Raw genomic sequence first — 22,987 nt, forward strand, 5'->3', positions numbered from 1 at the left:
CGAGTCAGATAAGTACTCAACAATTACACTTTTGGCAGTTCTCTCGGCTTTATTCCACTCATCATTCACATTATCCGGAATTTCACTATCTAAAACTTTAATAACACTAACTCAGTTAACAATGCACGTATTCTAAACTTCCAAACACTATATTTTTCTCCATCAAACAGTTTGATGTTCCTTTTCATTTTTAAACTTTCCATTGTCACTTATCACGCAAAAAAACTTCACAAAATTGTAAAATCTTCACAGTTTCTTTACAGTTTCATCACTTCAGATTTTTATTTAAATTAATCAAAATATCGCGAATTGCTGGGCCCATAACCTATGGGAAATTGCTCCTTTTAAAGAGATAAAAATACTGCGTTTTAATTCTATAGACAAACAGTTTATTCAAATTGCAGAAGAAAGGTACGTCTAATTCATATGAGTGAAGCAAAACGACTTCTTAGAATCGTGAGAGGAGATTAACTTTTGCTTTACAATCTCACGCATTCCAATATTCTTTCTAATACTCAACAATATTGAATGCAACTTGATAATTTTAGTTACTATAACTATATCAGTTTTCTCCGTGAACAGCATTGCGAATGATATTGTAGATTTATGTTTTTTACCAGAAATTTTTAAACTGTTCAGTTGATTAAAGTTGATAATTTTTCATTTGAACGGCATTTAATTAAAAATTTTTTAATTGGAAAGTGTTAAAATTTGCATTTTGTAATGTAATTAACTGAGCATTTGAATTAAAAATGTCTAAACTCAACATTTTTTAAACTTCAATTTAAAAAGTTTTTAATTTCAATGACTGTGCAAAAATTTTACAACCGGGAAATGATCAAGAATTTTCTTGATTAAAACGACCATCTGGAATTGGCTGCCATGCTGAATTTTAAAAATTTTACTGATTCTTTGCAGAAGAAAATCAATTTTTCAGACGGAAATATATTGTTTTTAATTTGTTATGAAATTATTTATAATTTAAAAATAGAATTTTTGAGAGGATATTAACTTGTACAGTGGATTAAAATAGATTAGATGTTTAATCTTATCAAGAAAATTCTTTTCGCATCTTCGCATTGTCGGTAAAAATAGATGAATGCACCACGTGTTGGGCTCTGAATGTTTCGCATTCAACTGTCACTAGTCAGAGGACTTGTTGACGTCAAAGATCGACAATGTGATCTGTGAAATGTCTTTTGAAACAAAAATGAATCCAGAATAATTAATTCATTACTGGAATGACAGCGTTTAATCAAAATGTTCTCTTTGGTTCTAGGTATTCGTTTTTCAATGGACGTTTGTCGAGATGAGGTAAAGGCCTTATCTGCCTTAATGACCTTTAAATGTGCCTGCGTTGATGTGCCATTTGGAGGTGCTAAAGCCGGAATTAAGATCAACCCCAAAACTTATTCCGAGCATGAGCTTGAAAAAATTACTAGAAGGTTTACCCTTGAGCTCGCCAAGAAAGGATTCATCGGTAGGTTTACAATTTTTGAGGCAGTTTTTCTTAGATTATAAATTAATAATTATTTTAAGATAAACTGATTTAAGACAATTTCCCATTTAAAGAGTGCAAAAAACTCTGGATTGAGGAAATTTAAAATCACTTTCAAGTTTTGATATTAGCTTTTAAATTAGATTTATCCACATTCCATTAGTTCCAGAATTTCAGAACTAGAATTTTATTCACTGGATTTAAAAACTTGGAAAAAAAAGAAGCTAAATACCCATATCGATAGTTAGCCAATTATTTTCAAAAATAGGAAAGAAAACATTACATTTCTTTAGTTTCAAGTATGAATCATCTTCAGAAAATTGCTTTTTGTTCTCTAAGGTTTAGAAATGATAATAAGGTTATATGTTCAGCAAGTATTGTATTTTTTGAGAATTTATCAAATGCATTTTTGCGTTTTTACTTCAATTAATAATTTATAATGATAATTTTAATTTTTTCTTCAGTTTTCGAGTTGTAGAATTATTTGTCTGATTTATTTTCTAAAAGGCGACAAATTTAAATGCTGGATTAAAATATTGGAATTGATTGAGAGTTGATTAACCAGTACATTTTTATTTTAGGGCCAGGTGTTGATGTTCCTGCACCTGATATGGGAACTGGTGAGCGCGAGATGTCCTGGATAGCTGATACTTATGCCAAGACAATTGGACATTTAGACATCAACGCACACGCTTGCGTAACTGGCAAGCCAATTAATCAAGGTGGGATCCACGGACGTATTTCTGCAACTGGTCGTGGCGTTTTCCACGGTCTGGAAAACTTCATCAACGAAGCTAATTACATGGGAATGATCGGTAAATTAATTTAAACTTTGTCAAATAAAATATAGCTTTTAATTACTATCAGTGCCTTACTTTAAAATGAAACTATGTTCCCACTTCAAGTTCAGGAAAATAAATTAATCTAAATTACATAATTCCTTAATTTAGAACTTTTAGAACACTATTCTTGACATTTTGTTTTAGCGATACCAGTATTTTTAGAAATGCCTCTATTTATTCACTATCCATTGAAAAATATGTCCATAGTTCTTCGTTAATTGACTAAAGTATCATGGCTACCATGTCTATAATACTTTAAATTTATCCATTCTCAGCTGTGTGTATTGCAATAGAAAATGTATTCTTCAGTTTCAAATGTTTGAAAACATATACTTGAGCCTATTGAGTTTCGGAATGAGGGTGAAATACAACTTTTGACCTAAAAAAGTTATCCAATTCCGAGTAATTGTCCAAGCATTTTGAGGTTAAAATTTCACAGATTTTGACAATCGGGTTTTGGTGGCGCTTAATATTTGTATCTTCAATTCTTTACAAAAGTAAAAATGGTTACCAAAAAATGATTCTGCTATAAAAAAGACTCCAAATTTAGTGACAGCTACTGTGACAGACAATTCTTCGCTGAAAGGCCTATCTCATTTTCCAGTAAACAATAATAATTTCAATAAATAACGATGCTGAATGGAAAAAATTACCACCCTAAAATAGTAAGCCGAAATATTAATTAAATTTTTTTATTTAATTTCTTTATATTGATATACAATATACATATAAAAAATAAAAAATTCAAACAAATCCGTGAAAAAAAAATATTTTTGATGTTTTAAGAATTTTTTATGCAATAAACCAATTTTGAGAAAATATCAGTTATCTAGTATGTACTGCCACCCTTGAAGTTTTTAAATCGAAAAGATTCCACTTTGAAAAAGAATTAGGTTGATATTAAACAAGGGAATTGAAATATGAGTATGCTCAGGTGCGGTTGCGATAAAAAATGTAATCTTCTTTTTAAATTAAAAAAAAACATAAACATAAGATATTGAGTTTCAGAATGAGGATAAAAAAAGGTTAGCCAGTCTTGAGAAATCGTTTAAGTTTTTGTAGGTTACAATTTCACAGATTTTGAAAATCAGCTTCATAAAAAAAATTAATCTATTCATAAATAATCAAAAATTGGTGTGACAGTATCTCACTGTAACGAAAGATTTTTAGCTAAAACGCATGTAAACAGTAAAAAATTATCATTTCTTTTTGAAAAAAAAATAATAAATTATGAACAATAATAATTTCAAGAAATATCGATGCTGAAGGGAAAAAACAAATTATTATGCTAAAATATTACCCTAGAATTATAAGGAAAATAAAAATAAATTGTTATCAGAATATACCTTAAGACATTAGAATTCGAAAAAATACTTGTAACAAAACGTACATTTCATTTTTAAATCGTTTTTTATGAAATTATGTTATTTTCTAAAAAATGTTAATTATCTGGGCCTGTCCTGTAGGGCAGAGGAAAATGCTCAAATGAATTGAGTCGTTTGAGCTGAGGGAAATCAACTTTGAAAATTCTGCCAAATATCCTTGTTGGTTTAAAAATGATGATGAATTTTTTATATCCGCAGTTCTTGCTAGTGAAAAATAATAAAAAGTTATAAATTCAAAAAAGTGTTTTCCTATTTTTTTTCTTATTGAGAAAAATGCACATTTTTAAAAAAATTTGAATGTCATTATTTTGCTTCGATAGGAAAAAAATGTGCGGTTCTTAAGCGTTCCAAAATTGCGAACAAATAAAAAATCACAAAATTCCTAAATCACGAAAAAAAATTCCGAAAAAGCATGATCATATGTTTTTTTCTTTCAAGCTGAAAATTTTCAGGTTTGGCGCATTTTACTTTTTTTTTCATTCAACAGGAAAGTTTGTTTAAAATTAAAAAATGTGAATATTTAAATCAACAAAGAAAATAGAAGATATTAATCGATTTGAACTTTTTTTTTTACTTTTTTCGGATGCCAACTTGAAAAATTTGTTCCTTCAGCTAAAATGATTCGATTAATTTGAGAATTTTCACTCCGCCCTACTGTACTGCTACTACTCAATATTAATTTATTATACTATAAAATGAGAAGATATTTTGAAACGTTAAAGTCATAATCAAATGAATCGTTAAAATAGTAATTTTTCTCATATTTTGAAATATTTTTGTATGCATATATTTTTAAAAGACTTTAGATTTTTTTTAATTACCGGAAAAGATACGGAATTTGAAAATAAAAATTCTGTAATAACCCAGCTACAAGAAATTGAATTAAAGTTTGATAAAAGAATGCTTTAGATGGTAAAAGTAAATTAGTATTTTTTAACATGCTTATACCTTAAGCTTATAATTTACACACACACACAAATCTGTAAAGAATTCTAAATACCTCCATAGAATGCAAAATCATTAATATAATTTTGTGGAATTTTTTTATAATACTGTTTTGTTCAATTTTTGTAGAAATTGAGAATCCATAATATTTTATGCTAGAAAGAAGACAATTGTAGTTACTGCATATTGTTTGCTGTTTTTTTTTGTATGCGTGTTGCATTCGATTTATTTTTATTCGCAAAAGAACAAAACGAAAATTATAAATTGTATTTCTCTCTGTTCTTAAAGAAATCAGGGTAGCCGCTGGACCGGGAAACCGGAAAATGACAGTGCATTTATTTTTTGACCGAGAATTTTACAAATTTGTAGGAAAAAAAGTAATTAGAAAAAATTTCACTTTAAATTTTCTATTATGAATTTAGAAGCCTTTTGAGAATTATGAGAGGCTTCAAAAGAATAAAAAATACTTCCGAAATTGTCAAAAATGAACCTGGAAGATTTTAAGAAAATAGTTTTAATTATGCAGGATTAAAAAAACTGTATAAAGAAATCGAATTATCTTAAAAGATGTTTCGTAGTTCTGAACAAATTTAAAAAATCATTTAAAATTATAATAAATGTAAAACAAATAGGTATTTCAAGATTTTGAAATAAAATGTTGAAGATTTTTAAAGGTTTAACTTTTAATATTTCTAGCTTAAAAATGCTTAAAATTAATTACAGCTCAGTTTTTATCACTTCAAATGAAAATCTTTTTTCGGTTAATGTTTTTTTTTTAAATTTATGCCACTAATGATCGATGATCTAATAATTGATTATCGATTCTAGGAACGACGCCAGGTTGGGGTGGCAAAACCTTCATTCTCCAAGGATTCGGTAACGTAGGTTTGCATTCCATGCGTTATTTGCATCGGGCTGGAGCAGCTTGCGTCGGAATTATCGAGCACGATGGTAGTATCTACAATCCAGAGGGTATTGATCCTAAAGTAAGTTGGTATTATATTTAAAAATAGAAGATATTCGTTTGCGAATGCGACTAAGACCCTTTTTTTTGGCCAACAGCACCTGGAGGACTATCGCATTGAACACGGAACGATTGTTGGTTTTCCTGGTGCTAAACCATACGAAGGTGAAAACCTTATGTATGAACCTTGTGATATTTTTATACCTGCCGCTGTTGAGAAGGTTATCACAACAGAAAATGCTGGTAGAATCCAAGTAAGAAGGATATATCTAACTTTTTAATTCTTTCCAATTTTAAATCTTTTGTCTCTCTTTTGACGGGATGGTCGCAGGGAAAAATCAGGGAATATTGTTGACAATGAACAAGTCCAGGATTTAGAAAAGAAAATGAAAATGGTATGTAACTGTCTAGAATAATCAGGACTGACACAGAGTCTCTATTATTCACAAAAGATCACTCTAATCACTTTTCTTTTAATAAATGAACCAAGTGGATTAACAATATTTAAATTTAGGTGTCTATACCTATTTCTGAAATTTTTTGAATTATTCTAAAATCTTTTAGGGTATTTTAAAAGATTCCAAGGAATTTTTAATAGATTTCAATAATTTGAAGGGACTACAAAGTGTCTGAAATAGTGTATGGTATTTAAAAAGATTCCAAGACATTTTCAACAGATTAAAAAAATGTCAAGGAATATTAATGCTTTAAGGGGTGTAAAAAAATTTGCGTACAGTTATAAAAAATCCTAGAATTTCGGAAGAATGGAACTGTTTTACAAGATTATACAGGTTTTAGCATAGGTATTTAAAAAAAACGCAAGGCATTTTGATAAATTTTCTATGATTCAAGAAATATTAGATTTCATATAATTTTGCGTTTCATCGTATTACTAAGGATTTTAAAGAATTTGAAAGATTTTAAGATATTTTCAAAGATTCCAAGGAATTTCAATTGATTTCAATAATTTCAAAGAATTTTAGAGACATAAAAAAATTGTAGGGCATTTTTGAAAATTCTAAGGGATATTCCAGGGATTTATAAAATATGAAGGGATTTCAACAGATTTTAAAGAATTTGAAGTGTCTTAGGGTATTTTTAAAAGATTTCAATCATTTGAAGTGATTCTAAAAGATTACACAAATTTCAGGATATTTGTAAAAATTCCAAGGGCTTTTCAAGAGCTTCAAAAAATGTAACGGTAGTTCAAAAAATTTTCAAGGATTTTATTGATTTCAAGGGAGTTCATTAGCTCTTTAACTGGTTTAATCAATTTTCCAGGGTTTCAATGAATTAATTTACAAAAAGTGAAGGATTCGTAGAGGTTTAAAGATTTAAAGAGATTTTGAATGTTTTTTTTTTGTTTCCAAATCATTTGGAATTCGCCCTGAATTTTTATTAATTTTTGTTTAATTTTCTAGAATTCTTTCTAATTCTCGTGAATTTGTTTAATTCACCTATTTCTATTCAACTCAATCGAATTTTTGAATTTTTGTTTAATTAATTTTGAATTTTTTTAAACTCATCTTGAATTCTCAGGAGTTTCATGAATTTTTTTGAATTTCTCGCATTTTTCTAAACTCAGTTCATATCAAACTTACTAAATTCAATTAATTTTCCCATATACTTTGGAATTTTTTTGTAAATTCACAATTTTAGTGAAATGAAATGAGTTTGTTGGATTTTAAATTTTATTTCCAATTAATTTGAATTTAACTTTAATTATTTTGAAATCTTATGAAACTAATTTCTTTAAGTTCATTAGAACAGTAGTCACATTATTAGTGCGCATTAGTCACTTTTCGTCACTTTTTCGATTTAAATATGTCACTTTTTGCACGTTTTTCGTGTAAGTTAGTCTGTGGCAGCCCTGAGAATAGTAAATTCATAAAATTAAATGATTTCATTCCATTTATCAGGGTGGCCACCCACCCGGGAGAAGCTTTCACCGAGAGAAAACTGGGAGAAAAATATTACACCGAGAGATTTTCCGCGTATTGCATAATTAACGCATTTCATAATTATTAAAAGTTCTCAACTAGAAAGCATATAATTTTCAAAGTGTTTAGAATAATTAAACTGTAAAGTTTCGCAATAATTCTCGCAGTACATTAAAATTGTGCAATTTGGAATGGTGAAAATGACAGTGACTTTTGATTTGACAAAATCACATATTTTAGTAAAAAAATTTATTCAATCTTTTTAAATGTCACTTGATACTGCATGATATAATATTTGTTATTACTATATTCATCGTATTTAAAATTTCTCTAATTTTAATTAACAATTATATTTTAAATATGCAATTCTAAAACAGTTTAATCTTTGAGGCCTTGAAACTAAAGTTTTTTCTGAAATTAATTTTTAGATTAATTTTTGGTGGTTTTGAATTTTAAATTTCACAATATTGTAGTGTCAAATTCACATGTTCAAAAATTTTAGGACCATTTCGCTAATAAATATTTCAAATTAATTATTAAAAGCCTCGCGATGTTAGTTCTGCATTTAATAATTTTAGATGTCAATATAAAGCAATCTCGAATTTAAAAGCATAAAATTGTACAATTTTAAAACTATAAATTATATTATAGCAATATTGTCTTGTATTATTTATCTTAATTTTGAATTTTCAATGTAAAATCTTTAAGTTGTCCAATTTTTAGTTAAAGATTTAAACCAATAAATCATTTCAAATTAAAAAATATTTTACATTCCAAACCTTCTAGAATAAATGTTAATTCTAAAGGAAGCTTTGAAATTAAAAAATTATAAATTGAGTTTAAAATAAAATTCGATTAAATTAAACTATCTGAAATTGATACCTCAGTAAATGGACAATTTCTGTAATTTTACGCGGTTACAATTTCAGAATTTTTAATATTTTCCTATAATAGGTTTTAATTTTGCAATTAGAATTGAAAGGTTCAAGTTTTGTAAAGTAGCATTAGCAATTTGAAAATGATTAATTTTGAAGCGATTTAATATTACTTCGTATAATTTAAATTTTAAAGTGGTATAGTCTAAACAAGTTTTTATATTACAATTTTTGAAGACTAAAATTTTTTTCAGTCCTAAATGAAGTTTGCGTTTGATTAAGTTTCAACGTTCGGGAGTACAAATTTTTTCCTTTTTAATGTTGCCCATTTAAACTTACTATCTATTTCGAAAGGTTTTTTAAAAGAAAAATTCAATCAATTTTTCACGTTAGAAAAAGTTGTCTAATCAGTTTCAATGATAGCTTGTACTTTTATTATGAAATGGCAATTTAAAATTCTAAAATTTCAGAAGCTTTGTTTTTGAAAGATTCGATTTAGTTTTCCATATTAAATTGTCAAATTTTAATCGCTTTGAATTTAAATAACTCAAATTTAAAAGTTCTCAATCTTTAATTATTTAATTTTGAACACTTTTAATTATAAAGAATACAATTAAAATTCCTCTGAATTTTAAATACTCCAATTTTACAAATTTGAATCTTAAAATATTCCATTTTTAACGTTTTGACATTGTCATATTTTTGCCATTTTAATATGAAATTATGCTAGTTTCTTGATTCTCAAAATCTAATTAAAATTGTTTAATTTTTAGCATTTCGACTTAGAAAGTATGAAATTCAACTCCTTTTTTTTAATAAGTTGTCGGAATCGTTCTATTTTTTTAAATTTCAGACGCTTGAAATTCGAAATTATTAATTATTGTTTCAAAAATATTTGAAACCATGTATTAAAAAATTGGTTCAACTCTTTAACGGCCAAGCCTTGATCCCGTTAAATAAAAATTCTGAAAAAATTTAGGAACATTGTATGGTCGTTTTCTGATCGATTTTTTGCAAAAAAGTATTATTTTAATTTTTACCATTTTCTCGGTTTCTATTGATTATACGATAACTCAGAATCACCTTACGAGATGTAGAGTAGTCCACTTCAATCTAACGCACGTATTTATTTTGCGGGATTCTAAGCTCGTAACCTTGAAACGAGGGAAATCGAAAATCATGAACGTTACTCAGCTGCAACAGTGGCTGTTAAAGGGTTAATGATAAATTTTTTAATTTGAATATTTTCATATCAGTAAATAGAAATTCAAAGGCAGTGTGTAATACAACGCATCTCCATATTTTCGTTTATTAGACATACAAATTTCCTTCTTATTATATGATATAAAGTCAATCAGTTTCTTACAAAAACGTTTGCTGATATTTATTGACTTCCGTAATTGATAATATATATGAAAAAGCTGTCGGTTTCGCAATGAAAGTTAACTTTTTTATAAACAGGGAGAAATCAAGAATTTGCGGCCACCCTGTTTAGTCTGACTTAATTTGTAGTTTACTTATTTTATATTTTATTTTCTACTTTCTCATCTTCCTATTTTGCATTTATTTTGGATTTTATGTTTAGGCGAAAATCATCGCGGAAGCTGCAAACGGACCAACAACGCCTGCCGCCGATAAAATTCTCATCGATAGAAACATCCTCGTTATTCCAGATTTGTACATAAACGCTGGGGGTGTCACCGTTTCATTCTTCGAGTGGCTCAAAAATTTAAATCATGTCTCCTATGGTCGTCTCACATTCAAATACGAGAGGGAATCTAACTATCATCTACTTGGTAAATTTTACTTTTTCTATGATTACTCTAATTTCTATTAAACTGTTGAATTTTAACTATTTTCAACAACTATACGAACTTTTTAAATACAAACTGTTTTAAGTTTAAAGTGTAAAATGAAATTGTCAACAACTTATCAGCAACTTATCAGCAACTTATCGCTTTTGCCTAAGATAGAGGCTTAGAAGTTACCTCGTTCTTATTTGAGTAATTGTGTCTAACTTTTCAAGTGTCGCAATTATATTCGATTAAATATTTTACATTAAAATTCATTTTGAATCTGCATTACAGAATCTGTCCAAGAATCTCTTGAACGTAGGTTCGGTCGTGTAGGAGGCCGCATTCCCGTTACGCCATCGGAGTCTTTCCAAAAGCGTATTTCTGGTGCTTCCGAGAAAGACATCGTCCATTCTGGCTTGGATTACACGATGGAACGATCAGCAAGGGTAAATTTATATATTATCTACTTAGAAAATCTTCATTTGCCAAGTCATTTACGCTGCATAAATCCCACCGTTTTGCTGGATAGTAATTGCATTTTTTTATTTAGATGCAACAATTTCAAAACTTAGAATTTTATTTTCAGTACTCTGCTTTTTTTATGGGACATAGAAAAAAGTTACATTTTTTTTTAAGTTTCTGGTATTATTTCACCATCGTTTACTACAAATTTGCAAGCATCTTATCAATATTATTTTGACAAGTAACGGTAGAATTAAAAAGATGTGCAACTATAGAGCTTTGAAACAAAAATTCTAAGATTTTGCAATTTAGGGCTTCATTTTTGACACTTCATGGCACTTGGAAAGCTTGGAAATCTTAATTTAATAATTTAGAATTTTTGAAAAATTGAAACGATTCTTTACACTTGGAAATTATTAAATTGAAACGCTTGAAGTTATTGAAAACGTTCACACAGCACAGCGTTTATAAATAATTAGTAGCTTTAAAATTTTAATTTATCAAAATTCAATGCTTTTTAACTTGAACATAAAAATCTAAATGATGAAAACCATCAAATTCTTTTTCTTTAAGTTCAAGGTCGAAGTACTCGTATTTCCAAATTTTGAAAACATTAAGCTTTTAATTTATAATGGACTCAATTTAATTTTTCCTTGTTTAAATTTGGAAACCGTTTAAATTAGTTACACATTCAATTAAGATTTTTTTTAAATCAATAAAATGTCTAAATATTAATTTTGAACGCTTCACAAATTTCGCAAAAAAAAAAAAATAAATAAAAATAATATAACAATAAAAAATAAAGATTTCCACTTTTTAATAACAACTTGATTTATTTGTCTAACAAGTTTCATTTTTTATTTCATTAGTATTAATCATATGGAAATTTTGAGAATTTTTAAATAGTACTTCGTATTGTCAGTTTACCAAAAATTGCATTCGAAAATGTATATGAAATTGCTATAAAAATCTAGAAAACTCTGGACATTTAAGGAATATTGTAGGGGTGATGATAAATTTTAAATCAAAATTTGATGAAATCGGTAAATTCATTGAAATCTTGTTAATCCAAATCTTTGTGAAATATTTTAAATATTCTGAAATATCTTAAACTTTGTGAAATAATTTAAATCTTTGTGAAATCGTTCGAAATATTGCAGCGTGGCTGATGGGCTGGGAAATCTGGAAATGACCGGGAATTTTTTTAGATCAGGAAAAGCCGGATGATACAGTGAATTAATTTTTTTATCAGGAATTTCACAAATATTATATCACATGATATAATGATATTTAAAATAAGTTTTATTCAACTTTTTTATAATGTTAAGTTCAATCTTTAACTTTTTTAATGATTAAATTATTTAGTTTCCAATACCTAATTCTAAAATCTTTCACTTTACAAGTTTTCCATTTTAGGTCTTTCTTTTTAAGCGTACATTTTAAATTTCGAGAATTTTAAAATACAGTTTGGAAGACTTAAACGGTTAATAATTCAAAGAGTTAGAATTGAAACATTTTGGACATTCATAATTAAATGCTTTCATTCAATTTTAAATCCTATTCAAATGCTTTAGCCTAAACCATTCCATTTTGAACCCATTAAGTTTGATATTAAAAAAAAAACATTTTTTAATGTGTAAATTCTAATTAAAATGTTTCAAAAATAAACAATTTCAAATCGAATTCTTTCAAATAAAAAAAAAGAACTTAAATCGTTAAAATTTGAAAGTTCTATTTAATGTTTTACTTTAAACGTAAGATTAAAACTTTATAAATTATTTAAAAATAATTTCAAATTAATTGATTCATAATTAAACGCGTTTATTCTCTATTTAAAATAATATTCAAATTGTGTTTTAGACTAAAATATTGAATTTTTAACCCATTCAGTTTGAAATTTTTTAATTAATATTTTTTAATATTTAAAAATATTTTACTGGTAATTTAAAATGAGAAATTATAAGGTCAAATGTTCAAAGTTAAACAATTATTTTTATTATTTTTAAATTACTTCAAATTAAACTATTTCCACTTGAAAGGATTTATGTATTGAAAAGCGTTTGAATTTCAGAATTTTAAAAAAGGGGAAGCAATGTTTTTATTTCATTTTTTTCCGAATTAGAAGAATCACTTTTTTGTTTCTTACATTTTTATTTAGCTGAAGGTGCGAAAATGTTTAATTGCCAATTATATGCCATTTATTTATCATTATAAAGGAGGAAATTTAGGTTTTGAATATTTTATGAATTGGAAGGTTTGTTTTTAACTTTTTTGATTGAGTTGGAAGAAAAAGGTGTTGAATGTTTTTCATTTTTTACATTCAGGGGAATGCAACATTTAATGGAGACCTTTTTATTTTGAATTTTGTAATAAATTAGAAGAGGGACATGTTTTATTCCATTTTTTTATTAATGTAAGTGGAAAGGGAGGATTAGTTTTAATTTAGAGCATTACAAATGATAGCATAGATTTATATTAATAATCTTTAAAATGACAAAATTTCGGAATTCAACATTTTTGAAGTTTTTAATTTTAATGACCGTGAAAATTTTTTGCAAATCGGGAAATGACCGGGAATGTTGTTCCTCTGTTGAAACAGTCGTCTTGATTTTTGAAATTTTTTGTGCAATATTTTGAAATTTTTGTGAATTGTTTCTAAAATCTTAAAAATATTAAAGTCTGTTGTAGACTCAAATGTCAAGTAGCCAACCCCTCGTTTAATAATTAATTTTTGTCCAGGCTATAATGAAGACTGCGATGCGATTCAATCTCGGTCTCGATTTGAGGACAGCAGCGTACATCAACTCGATCGAGAAGATCTTCACCACGTATTCCGAAGCAGGACTTGCGTTTTAGAAACTAGACACGAGAGTGATATCAGTGAATTTTTTAAAAATACGCGATGATATTCAAGAAAGCAATAGGATTAAAATAAAATAAAAGAAGGACAACAGTATTTTCGAGAGTCCAGGCGTTGTCAGCTATTCGCTGAGAAACCGATCTTCGTATACACCGCAAACGTGCATAACCGGGTCGATACTTTGACTTAAGAACTGCAAACATTCTACTCTCTATGACTACAGATTACAGATAAGTGATTAATTCTCGGTACATGTATATTGTCTACAATTCTGTTAAGCTTTTAAGATAGGAATTCTAAATCTAAGCGACAGTCTCCTCGACAACTTGAGCCACAAACTCTCAGGACAAGAGGCAGCGCATTTTTATATTGAAATTTTTAACCCCGACTCGTAACTTTTAAAGTTTCCAACACACATTTGTACATTTCACTTGAAATACTTGACATTGTCAATAAGTTTTTGCCGATGCCGACTACCGTTCCATAAGGAAATTTTGAGATATTTATGAAAGTAACTTATTTCTATTGATTCGCAGAGCTGTGTATACTGCCGTAGAAATGAAATGAAGCGTTTCTGCAGTTTTGATAAGACGTCTTTCACTTTTGCGTATCTGTAAAATGGGATTTAACATTTGGGTCCATGATTTGAGACATTTGAGATGACTTATTTGAAATGCAGATACGATTTATTTTATTTATATGGCAGTATACAGTGAGATTGTTATTATACATCGTCGAGTTATGTTAATAAACATAATTATACATTGCCACGTTACACGGTCTCTTTTTTTCATTTCGAGTCTTTACTTTAATAGCGTCTAGTTTTAAATGCATACTGGCATCATCGCGTCCAAATTTTCCATTTATGGTTCTTGAGAAAGTTCAAAAAGATTGTAAAGAAAAGAATTAATTTGCAACCATATTATTGAATTTTCACCAAAAAAGATTAAATCTCAACGAGATTTAACAGATTAATTCCCAAACAGTTGCATTTTTAACCAATAAAGATTCAATCAATTTTCAACAATAATTATGAATCTAGAATTTTAAAAAATAATTTTTAAAAAAGCAGTCAATATTTAACTAAGGTGTTTGATTTTCAACCCAAAAATATGAATTCTCGACAAAAAATATAATAGTTGATTTATCAGTTAAAAGTATTCTAATTTTAAATAAAAAAAAAGAGTTGAATTTTCAAACAAGAAAGATTTTTTAATCAAGAAAGAAAAAAATTTTAATCAAATTATACTTTGAGATGGGGAAATATAATTTCTAATAAAAGTTAAAGTTTCGAATAACTATTCTTGGAAAAATTAAAAAAGATTTATGAAAATTTCACATCTGTCGAAAAATTATCATTTTTTTTATTATATAATTTGTGGAAAAATTTTAGGCCAAATTAGAGTCAGTTCGAAAGATATTGACGAATTGCAGACGTTTGTAAACAAATAAAAAATATTTGATCAACTTTTGGAAATCTTTTAAAATTTTTAAATCTTTTTAATCTCTTAAAAACTTCCAAATTTATAAATATATTTTTAACTGTCTCGAATTATTTCTGAAGTAGGCCTTAAAATCTTGAACATTCTTTTTTGACATTTTTTAAAATATTCTCTCAAAGTAAAAACAAATTACTTTAAAGTTTCCAGCAATCTTAAGAATTTTTTTATTATCTTCAAATATTTCAAAATTCTACAATAAAAATAATAAAATTTTTTAATTTTTCCCAAATCCTGCAAAATTACAGAAACAAAATTGTTCTTAAAATCTTCCAGATTTTCGTAGAGAAAACGTTTCTAAATTGTTTGTTCGAAATCTTCGAAAATCTTAATTTTGCTTTAAATTTGTTGAAATATTTTTAAGTTTAAAATTATTTTTGTATACTTAAAAAATTCTAAAGATCTCTTAAACTTACTGAATTTTTTATAAAACTTCGTAATCTTGGAAAGTTGAAAAATGCTGTTTTAAAATCAAAATTCTTTTCCCAACGTTTGGGAAACGTTTTGAAATATGTTTCCGTTTTCTCTTTGAATTAATTTTTGGAATAAAAAATCATTTGCAATTTTAGTATGATTGGCAAAAAAATTTTTTTCTCTCAAAATTCCTTTTAAAATTCTTTACAAGCTTTTAATTTTTTGTTTTTAATCTTAAAAAATCTTCATTTTGTTTAATATTTTGTTTAAATCTTTTAAAGATTTTTACAGTTTGAAGGAAAAATTAATTTTTGATACAAAATAACAATTTAGGTTTATTTGTTTATTTTTTTGAAGGATATATAAAAATAATTTTTCTTGGACTCTTGAAAAAAATTAAGATAGATTTTTGAAAATTTTACATATTGTAAAATCAAAATCTCAACAAAAGAGTTCGTTTTTAACCTAATATTTCAACTTTCAGACAAAAAAATTAATTTAAAAACAAAATAAACTAAATTGACGAATCGTCATCCAAAAAAATAACCTTAGAAAAGTAATTAAACTTTTGATCAACTGCATGGTTCTAGAAGAAAAACTTGCAACAAAATAGTTGAATCTTCAACCAAAATAGATTTGTATTATTTGACCAGTAATCTTCAAAAATTTAATTTAAACTAAACAGTTGCTATTTTAATAAAGAAAGATCAAATTTTTAACAAAAGAAATGAATTTACAAACCAAATTTAGAAATATTTAATAAATTGAAGAAAATCTTTCAAAGTTTAAAAATATTTATAATCTATTTAAGACTGATGTAATTCTTTAATATATTTTAAACCGACTCGAACTATTCCTAAAAGGGCCTTAAATTCCTTCATATTCGTTTTTGAAAAATTTGTTATCTTTTGTTTAAAATCTAAAAAAATCAATATTTTGTTTTAAATTTATTGAAATATTTTCTAGTTTAAAATTATGGTATCTTTTCAAAACTTCTATATACGTAACTTTTCGATTTTTTTCTAAAGCCTTGTAATCTGTCAAATTAAAAAAATATATTGTTTTAAGATCTTCTACATTCTTTTCTGAAATTTTAGGAAATCTATTGACATATTTTCTTGACATCATTTTCATCAGTGAAATATAAATTTTAGTTTTCACTGGAATCATAAGAAAAAAATTGTACTATCACAAATCCTTTCAAAATGCTTAAGAATCTTCCAAATGTTATTTAAAAATCTTGAAAAATATAAACTTTGTTTCAAATATTTGAAATATTTTCAAATTAAAAATTTTTTTAGAATCGTTTAAAACTTGTAAAACTTCGAAATATCTTTTAAAATAATTCAGAGATATCCTAAAATCTGTTTAAATCCCGCAAAAATGAAAATAAAATACCTTAAAACAAAATTTAAATAAAAATCAAGATTTATTTTATTTATAAAGATGTATAAATGAATGAACCGAAACAAAACATGCCAAAAAAAGTATTTTCTAAAAAAATTAGAGAAGAGTGTCAACAATTGGGGCGCTCTTATTCTATGTTTGACAGCCATGGATAAAGTTGATCACTTGTTTTTCAGAAACAATCACGTGTGAATTCGAGGGTCCCTTCAATTTTGACATTCATTTTTAAGATTTTATTCAATTTAATCTAATTTCCCAGGAAACATCTAAATAAAAAATGATTAAATTATGGAAGTCAGCAGGATTGAGAAATGTTGTTCAAAGCTTTCCTCTGCGAAATTTCAGTCTCGGTGGAATTTTTCAAGGCACTCACAAAATGCCAGATCGGTTGAAAGCCGTCGGTGAATCTGATGACCCAAATTTTTACGAAATGGTAGAGTACCATTTTCATCGGGCAGTTGAACTGATGGAAGATTCGTTTGTAAAAGAACTGGAGAAATATCCAAATATGACCCAAGAAGAGAGAGTAAAACGTGTCAAGGGAATTATTGGGGTAATGGCCAATTGTCAGACAGTTATCGAACTCAATTTTCCAATTAAAAGGGATTCGGGAGATTATGAAATAATCACTGGGTACAGAGCTCATCACAATACCCACAGGTAAAAAGTTTTTCATTTAATCCAGGGATCTCCGAAGGGCGATCCTGGTATCTACTAGCCTAGCGATCCCAGGCCAGAAGGTTGGATCTACTCTGCTCTGACCCAGAACTGCTCCTTAGAATTTAGATTTTAGAACCCTCCATCACATTGGAAACTTCACGCTAAAATTGGAATCTTCACGGTAAAATTGAGAATTACGAAATAAAATAATCAATGTTTAGTTTTTGTTACTATAATAATATTAAATGAAATTATTAATGCAATTTTAATGTTTTATATTCACAATTAAAATTAACTGAAAATCAATTTGTTTATGAATAATTAACATTTTTATTCTTGAATTAAGATTAAAGTTTATCAAAAATATATCTTAATTTTATTATTATTATTATAATTACATAAAAAATTATATCCTAATAAAATAAAGTAATTTAAAATAATAGTCCTGATATTAAAAACAATCCATAAGAACCAATTTTTGAATATTAAAAGTTTATAAAAATAGTTAAATGGACCTAGATAATTTATAACATTATCAAATCTAGCAGATAAACGAAAAATAAATGAATTACCATTAAAACTCCTCGGAAAAGATACTTGACAGAGGTTATGCATTGCTTAAAATCTTCAAAACTAACAAATTTGAAATACTCTTAATTTGAATGATTGGAAATTTGTACTAATTTCCAACAGTGACTCAGTTCCGAACTACAGGCCTCGGACTCACCACACTATTAAACTATTTTACACTTTTTTGAAACCATGACATTGTTTTTCTACTATTTCGAAAAAAATTACACAAAATACACTATTATCAAATAAAAAAGTCAATTTTTCAACTAAACAAAATAATTTTCAACAAAATGCATAAACTTTTATCCAAATAGTTGAATTTTCAACTAACACAAATTTTTATCAAAAAAGGCGAATTTTCAACAAATTACATACATTTTCTAGTAAATAATTTGAGCAATTGATGTGATTTTAATACAAATTTTACTTAATTTTTTTTAAAGTTATTCTTCCATTACATTTTTTCTAAATAAATTTAGTCGTAATAACAATTTAAAATTCTATAATTTCAGCAACTTTTACTTTAAAACATTCAATTTAGTTTACAGTTAACAATTTTAAAACTTGAATCACTTTGAACTGAAAATGAATTTTATTTATAAGTTAAAATTTTCGAATAATTTAATTTTGAACGAAATAATATTAGCTTTGAATCTTTAATGATACAATTTTCATAATTATAATTTACAAATATTTCTATTTTTAACGTTTTGACATTTTTTATATTTGAAATTTTAATCTGAAATAATTATATTGAGAGATTCTTTAATTAGAAAAAAATATTAGAATTTGAATTCTTTCAATTTATTTGGGATTATTTATTTTTAATAAAGAAATTGATAAGTTTACAATTGGAATGATAAAATTTAATACAAGATTTGCGTTATTAATGTTGCAAAAATTAATTCAGAAACAACTATCCGCAATTAGTTAATTAAAAATTTTTAATACTTTAAATCAAATCCCTTTATTACAAGTTCCGTTAATTTATACCAGAAAAAAAGGTCCTCCAGGTTCAATTTTCAGAACCGAGTCCTTCCAACGGAGATTTTTTTGTGCGTGTTCATACATTTTATCTCAGTTTCCTGTCAAAAAACAAATTGGTAGATCTTCAAAAAGGTCGAGCGATCCTGAGTCACGCTGCACCTGTGGATTGTGGAGACCCCTGTCTTAGTGAATTAAAATTAACATTTTCCTCTATTCCCAAGCGCTTCCCTTTTTTCAAAGCCCCGATTTTCGAAAAACTTCTTTTCTCTCTAAATATACGATATTTCGAAGGTACAACCGAAAAATCACAAAAATAAAATTCCTGACACTGTAAAATTCCAGAATAATAACAATCCGGAATAATAAAATTTTGGAATAATAAAATTTTCAAATAATAGGATTCCCGGACAGTTTATAATATTATCGAATTGGAGAATTTCCGATAGAAAATTGCCGAATTATAAAATATCCAAACCAGAAAATTACCGAATTTAAAACAATTATGTATTATGTTTAATGTTTAAATGTTCCAAAATTATTGTTTGAATTTAAAATTACAATAATTTGAAAGCAAGCAATTTTCATCCAGAATTTTTTTTTTTTACTTATTGTTATTTTAAATTCAAACAATAATTTTAGTGTCTCTGATTTCAAAATCTTTAAACATTATAAGTAATATTTTTGATAAAAATATTTGATTAGTGTATTTTTAATAAACAAATAATATTAATTTAAAAAATGTTTTAATTGTTTAACCCTAGACGGATCCGACACATTTTTTATCCTCACCGGGTCCTGTGGGTGACAAATGTCCCCCATTTGGATTCCTTGTGTACAATGTTTTCCTCCAATCGGAATCAGATGTTAATATACACCATCCTCTTTGTTTTTTAATGTCTAAGAGATTGGTGTATATAACATCTCGTTTAAATGAATTTTAAATGTTGAAAAAAATGTTTACACAAATGAAAATCGTGTTTTTGACATTTTTTGGAAAAAATCATGTGATTTCTTTTCTAATTAATTAATTTTCAAATTACGAACGGTATTTCGAAGTGAACCAATTTCACCTAAAGGTGGTGTAGATTATAATTAGGTTTCTTCCAAAAAGTATATTTGAACATTCGAAGTTAGAAAATGATAAAAAAATGAGAAATATCAGAAGTGCGAGCAGAATGCTTATAATTATAAATAATTTGAATGTAAAATAGGTCAATCTCTTTGTTTTCTGATGAACAATAAGATGTTTTCATTTACATGAAGATGAAATTATTAGAAAAAGTTTTTTTCAATCAAAAAGCGGTTAGTAAGTTTGAAAGATAGGAAAAATTCGTCGGAATTAAAAAAAGAAGCTTTTTCTACAAAACTATTTTTATTTTCAAGCTAATTCTCAAAATAAAATTGAATTAAAAAACATTAAATTAAACTGAATAATACATTAAATAAGATCAATCTACTTCGGTGCAAAGGTTGCACAAGACCGCCCTATATTCGTCTCACGCAGGTCGGTTGCAACTTCTCTCTCTTTCCTGCGATGCTGCAGCCACAGCATCTGCACTTTTTAGTTCGTATATTCTCGACATCTTGGATGAAAAAAACAATTATTCATTCATTATTTATTAATTGATTTTTTATTAGAATTTATGAGCACTGTATGTATAAAATTAAAGAAATCAACTTTACATTTATATTTATCACATTTTTAGTAATTTTTACATATAATTTTCACTTAAATTACAAAAAATCAATTCGAAACATTAAAATACCATGATATACTGTAAACATACGTCAAATGCATTCATTTACTTGAAAATATCAAATTGACTTAACGTGACGAAACTCGAACGTAACGAATCCTCTGGGAGACAAATGTGCCCCATGCGCTCAGCATTTCGTTCTCACTCTACAGACAACGAACAACCATCAACACCAACCATTTCACCCTACTATTCGGAAAAGTCATTATTCGACAATTTTGATATTCGTTAATTTTCCAATTCTGAAATTTTACAATGTCAGGAATTTTATTTTTAGGGATTTTTCAGTCGTCCCATTTGAAAATACAATTTTTCATTTTCATCTAGAAAATTATTCTACTGAAGACTAGAATATGCCTCTGCGAGCATATTAATACTATGAAATAAAAATCCAGAGACGTGAATACAGTTCGCGCGCTTGCGTTTACTGCTAGTGTAAAATATTTTAATAGCTCAAACTTGAACTATTGTTTGTTTTAGTTTAAGAGAATTGAAGAGTGTAGCTTCCAATGTATATTTAAAGTATTAATTATAGTAAGGGTAAAAGAACAAATTTTGAACAGAAATATTTAACCTGTCAGCGGGCGCGCCCTGTAATTTCCCATGAGCGAGCTCTTGTCAACTTTACGACATTCGGGTTTGTCCAAGTTAACGAAAGAATTCCAAAGTTTTTCAATGTGAAACAGTCACTACATTTTTAAACTGAAAGCAGAAGCCCAGGGTCACCTTCCTAAAGCCCCAAGTTATGTTCTAAACCTACCAATAATATTGAATAACCCCTCAAATTCAACCCTTGTTTCCAACCCATCAATAATATTCGATAACCCCTTGAAATTCACCCCTACCACTTTCAACGAAACAATTCCAAAATTTCGTCATGCAAAACAGCCGTAAAGTTAAAAAATAAAAAGTAGTCACAAGCGCCACCTTTGCAAAACCCAATATTATGTTTCTAAACTTACAATAATATTCAACAACCCCCCCAAAAAGCCCCTAATTTGTTTAGCATACTCGTTTGTCATATTGGATCCGCCATTTTGTTTTCTAAATTTTTGATATCGGATTCGTAATGAGCGACCCCAAAAACACCCGAGTAACATAATTTGGCCCGTTTTATACTTTTGTCCAGCCTTCCGCGATTCGGTTCTACTGTGGAACGATATAAATATGGAAAAAAATCAGAGAACATAGTACAGGATACGTAATATACTCACACGTAAAGACACGTATCACAAACAATTATTTGCAAAATCGTCTGCCTAAGGTTCAGAAAGAGACTGATCTGGGAATAGATGGAAGCTCAACGCATAATAAAAGGTGGTACGCATAGGAGAGGGGTGTTTGCGCAGTTGGCGTAAATTTTACGACAGCGCGCCCCCTGAAAGGTTAATTATACTTATAAGTATCGCGATTCAATTATTAATGAAGGAACGTCTTTAGAAGAAGAAGTAGCATTGAGTATGCGAACGATGTAAAACATACATAAATGTTGTATTTAACCAATTTTATGTTTCCTCGGACTTTTTTAGACCCGCGTGGAAAAATTTCATGACAATCTGGTGTCAGGTCAGGCCCAGGTCTGGTTCTATCCACACTGTCTATTCTGGAAGATCTAATATCTGGTTCAGGTTTGGGGCTAGCCTTGCTCAAGTCTGACTTGATCTAGACTGTTTAATTTGGAAGGTCTGGTATGGCCAAAGACAGGCATTGATTAGTTATCCAAGAACAATAAAAGTTCTAAGTTCTGTCTAGAAGATCAGTCTGGTTCAGGTTTGGTACTGATCATTATCTAAATTCTAGGTTCAGTCTGGAAGGTCTGGTATAGCCCAGGACAGGCGTTCATCAGCTATCCGATAACAAAAAAAGTTAAAAGTTCGATCAATAAATTTAAAGAAAACATATTTCGAAAAAGTTACAAGGTGTCTGAAATAATAAAAAATAAGATATTCACACTATCAAAAACAAGTCTTTTTTCTTGTCACCTTGACGGTCTTTGGTATGGCCTAGGTTTGGTGCTGGTCAGATAAAGGCGAGTGCAATAATTACAGAGGGATTAGCTTATTAAGCACTGTAAGTAAAATATATTCAAAAATACTTATTCGTAGGGTAATGAAAATAACAGA

General features: G+C 27.7%; 3 protein-coding genes across 4 annotated transcripts in view; 2 read left to right on the plus strand and 1 right to left on the minus strand.

Annotated features, from left to right (window-relative positions):
• The window catches only part of LOC117172060 (glutamate dehydrogenase, mitochondrial), a 40,617-nt gene extending 26,288 nt beyond the window's left edge, over nucleotides 1–14,329 (plus strand). Inside the window, exons 2-8 of the mRNA XM_033359800.1 lie at nucleotides 1,280–1,480; nucleotides 2,080–2,313; nucleotides 5,499–5,656; nucleotides 5,733–5,888; nucleotides 10,035–10,245; nucleotides 10,537–10,691; nucleotides 13,447–14,329. Of these exons, the coding sequence (XP_033215691.1) occupies nucleotides 1,280–1,480; nucleotides 2,080–2,313; nucleotides 5,499–5,656; nucleotides 5,733–5,888; nucleotides 10,035–10,245; nucleotides 10,537–10,691; nucleotides 13,447–13,563 (1,232 nt within the window). The 3' untranslated portion in view covers nucleotides 13,564–14,329. The remainder of the gene's footprint in view (nucleotides 1–1,279; nucleotides 1,481–2,079; nucleotides 2,314–5,498; nucleotides 5,657–5,732; nucleotides 5,889–10,034; nucleotides 10,246–10,536; nucleotides 10,692–13,446) is intronic.
• Nucleotides 1–22,134, minus strand: part of LOC117172062 (farnesyl pyrophosphate synthase) — a 77,103-nt gene extending 54,969 nt beyond the window's left edge. The window contains exon 1 of the mRNA XM_033359806.1: nucleotides 22,079–22,134. The gene's annotated coding sequence lies outside the window, so the exon portion shown is untranslated. The remainder of the gene's footprint in view (nucleotides 1–22,078) is intronic.
• Nucleotides 17,092–22,987, plus strand: part of LOC117172061 (glutamate dehydrogenase, mitochondrial-like) — a 16,053-nt gene continuing 10,157 nt past the window's right edge. The window contains exons 1-2 of one of the 2 annotated variants that reach the window (XM_033359803.1): nucleotides 17,347–17,440; nucleotides 17,573–17,728. Coding sequence is in view for 1 of the 2 variants with exons in the window: in XM_033359802.1 (XP_033215693.1) it covers nucleotides 17,165–17,547 (383 nt within the window). In the remaining variant the exon portion in view is untranslated. Of the gene's footprint in view, nucleotides 17,548–17,572; nucleotides 17,729–22,987 lie in introns of both variants that reach the window. The other variant, XM_033359802.1, reaches the window with a different exon arrangement.

This window comes from Belonocnema kinseyi, chromosome 4 (assembly GCF_010883055.1).
Source record: "Belonocnema kinseyi isolate 2016_QV_RU_SX_M_011 chromosome 4, B_treatae_v1, whole genome shotgun sequence".
In the NCBI taxonomy this organism is placed as follows: domain Eukaryota; kingdom Metazoa; phylum Arthropoda; class Insecta; order Hymenoptera; family Cynipidae; genus Belonocnema; species Belonocnema kinseyi.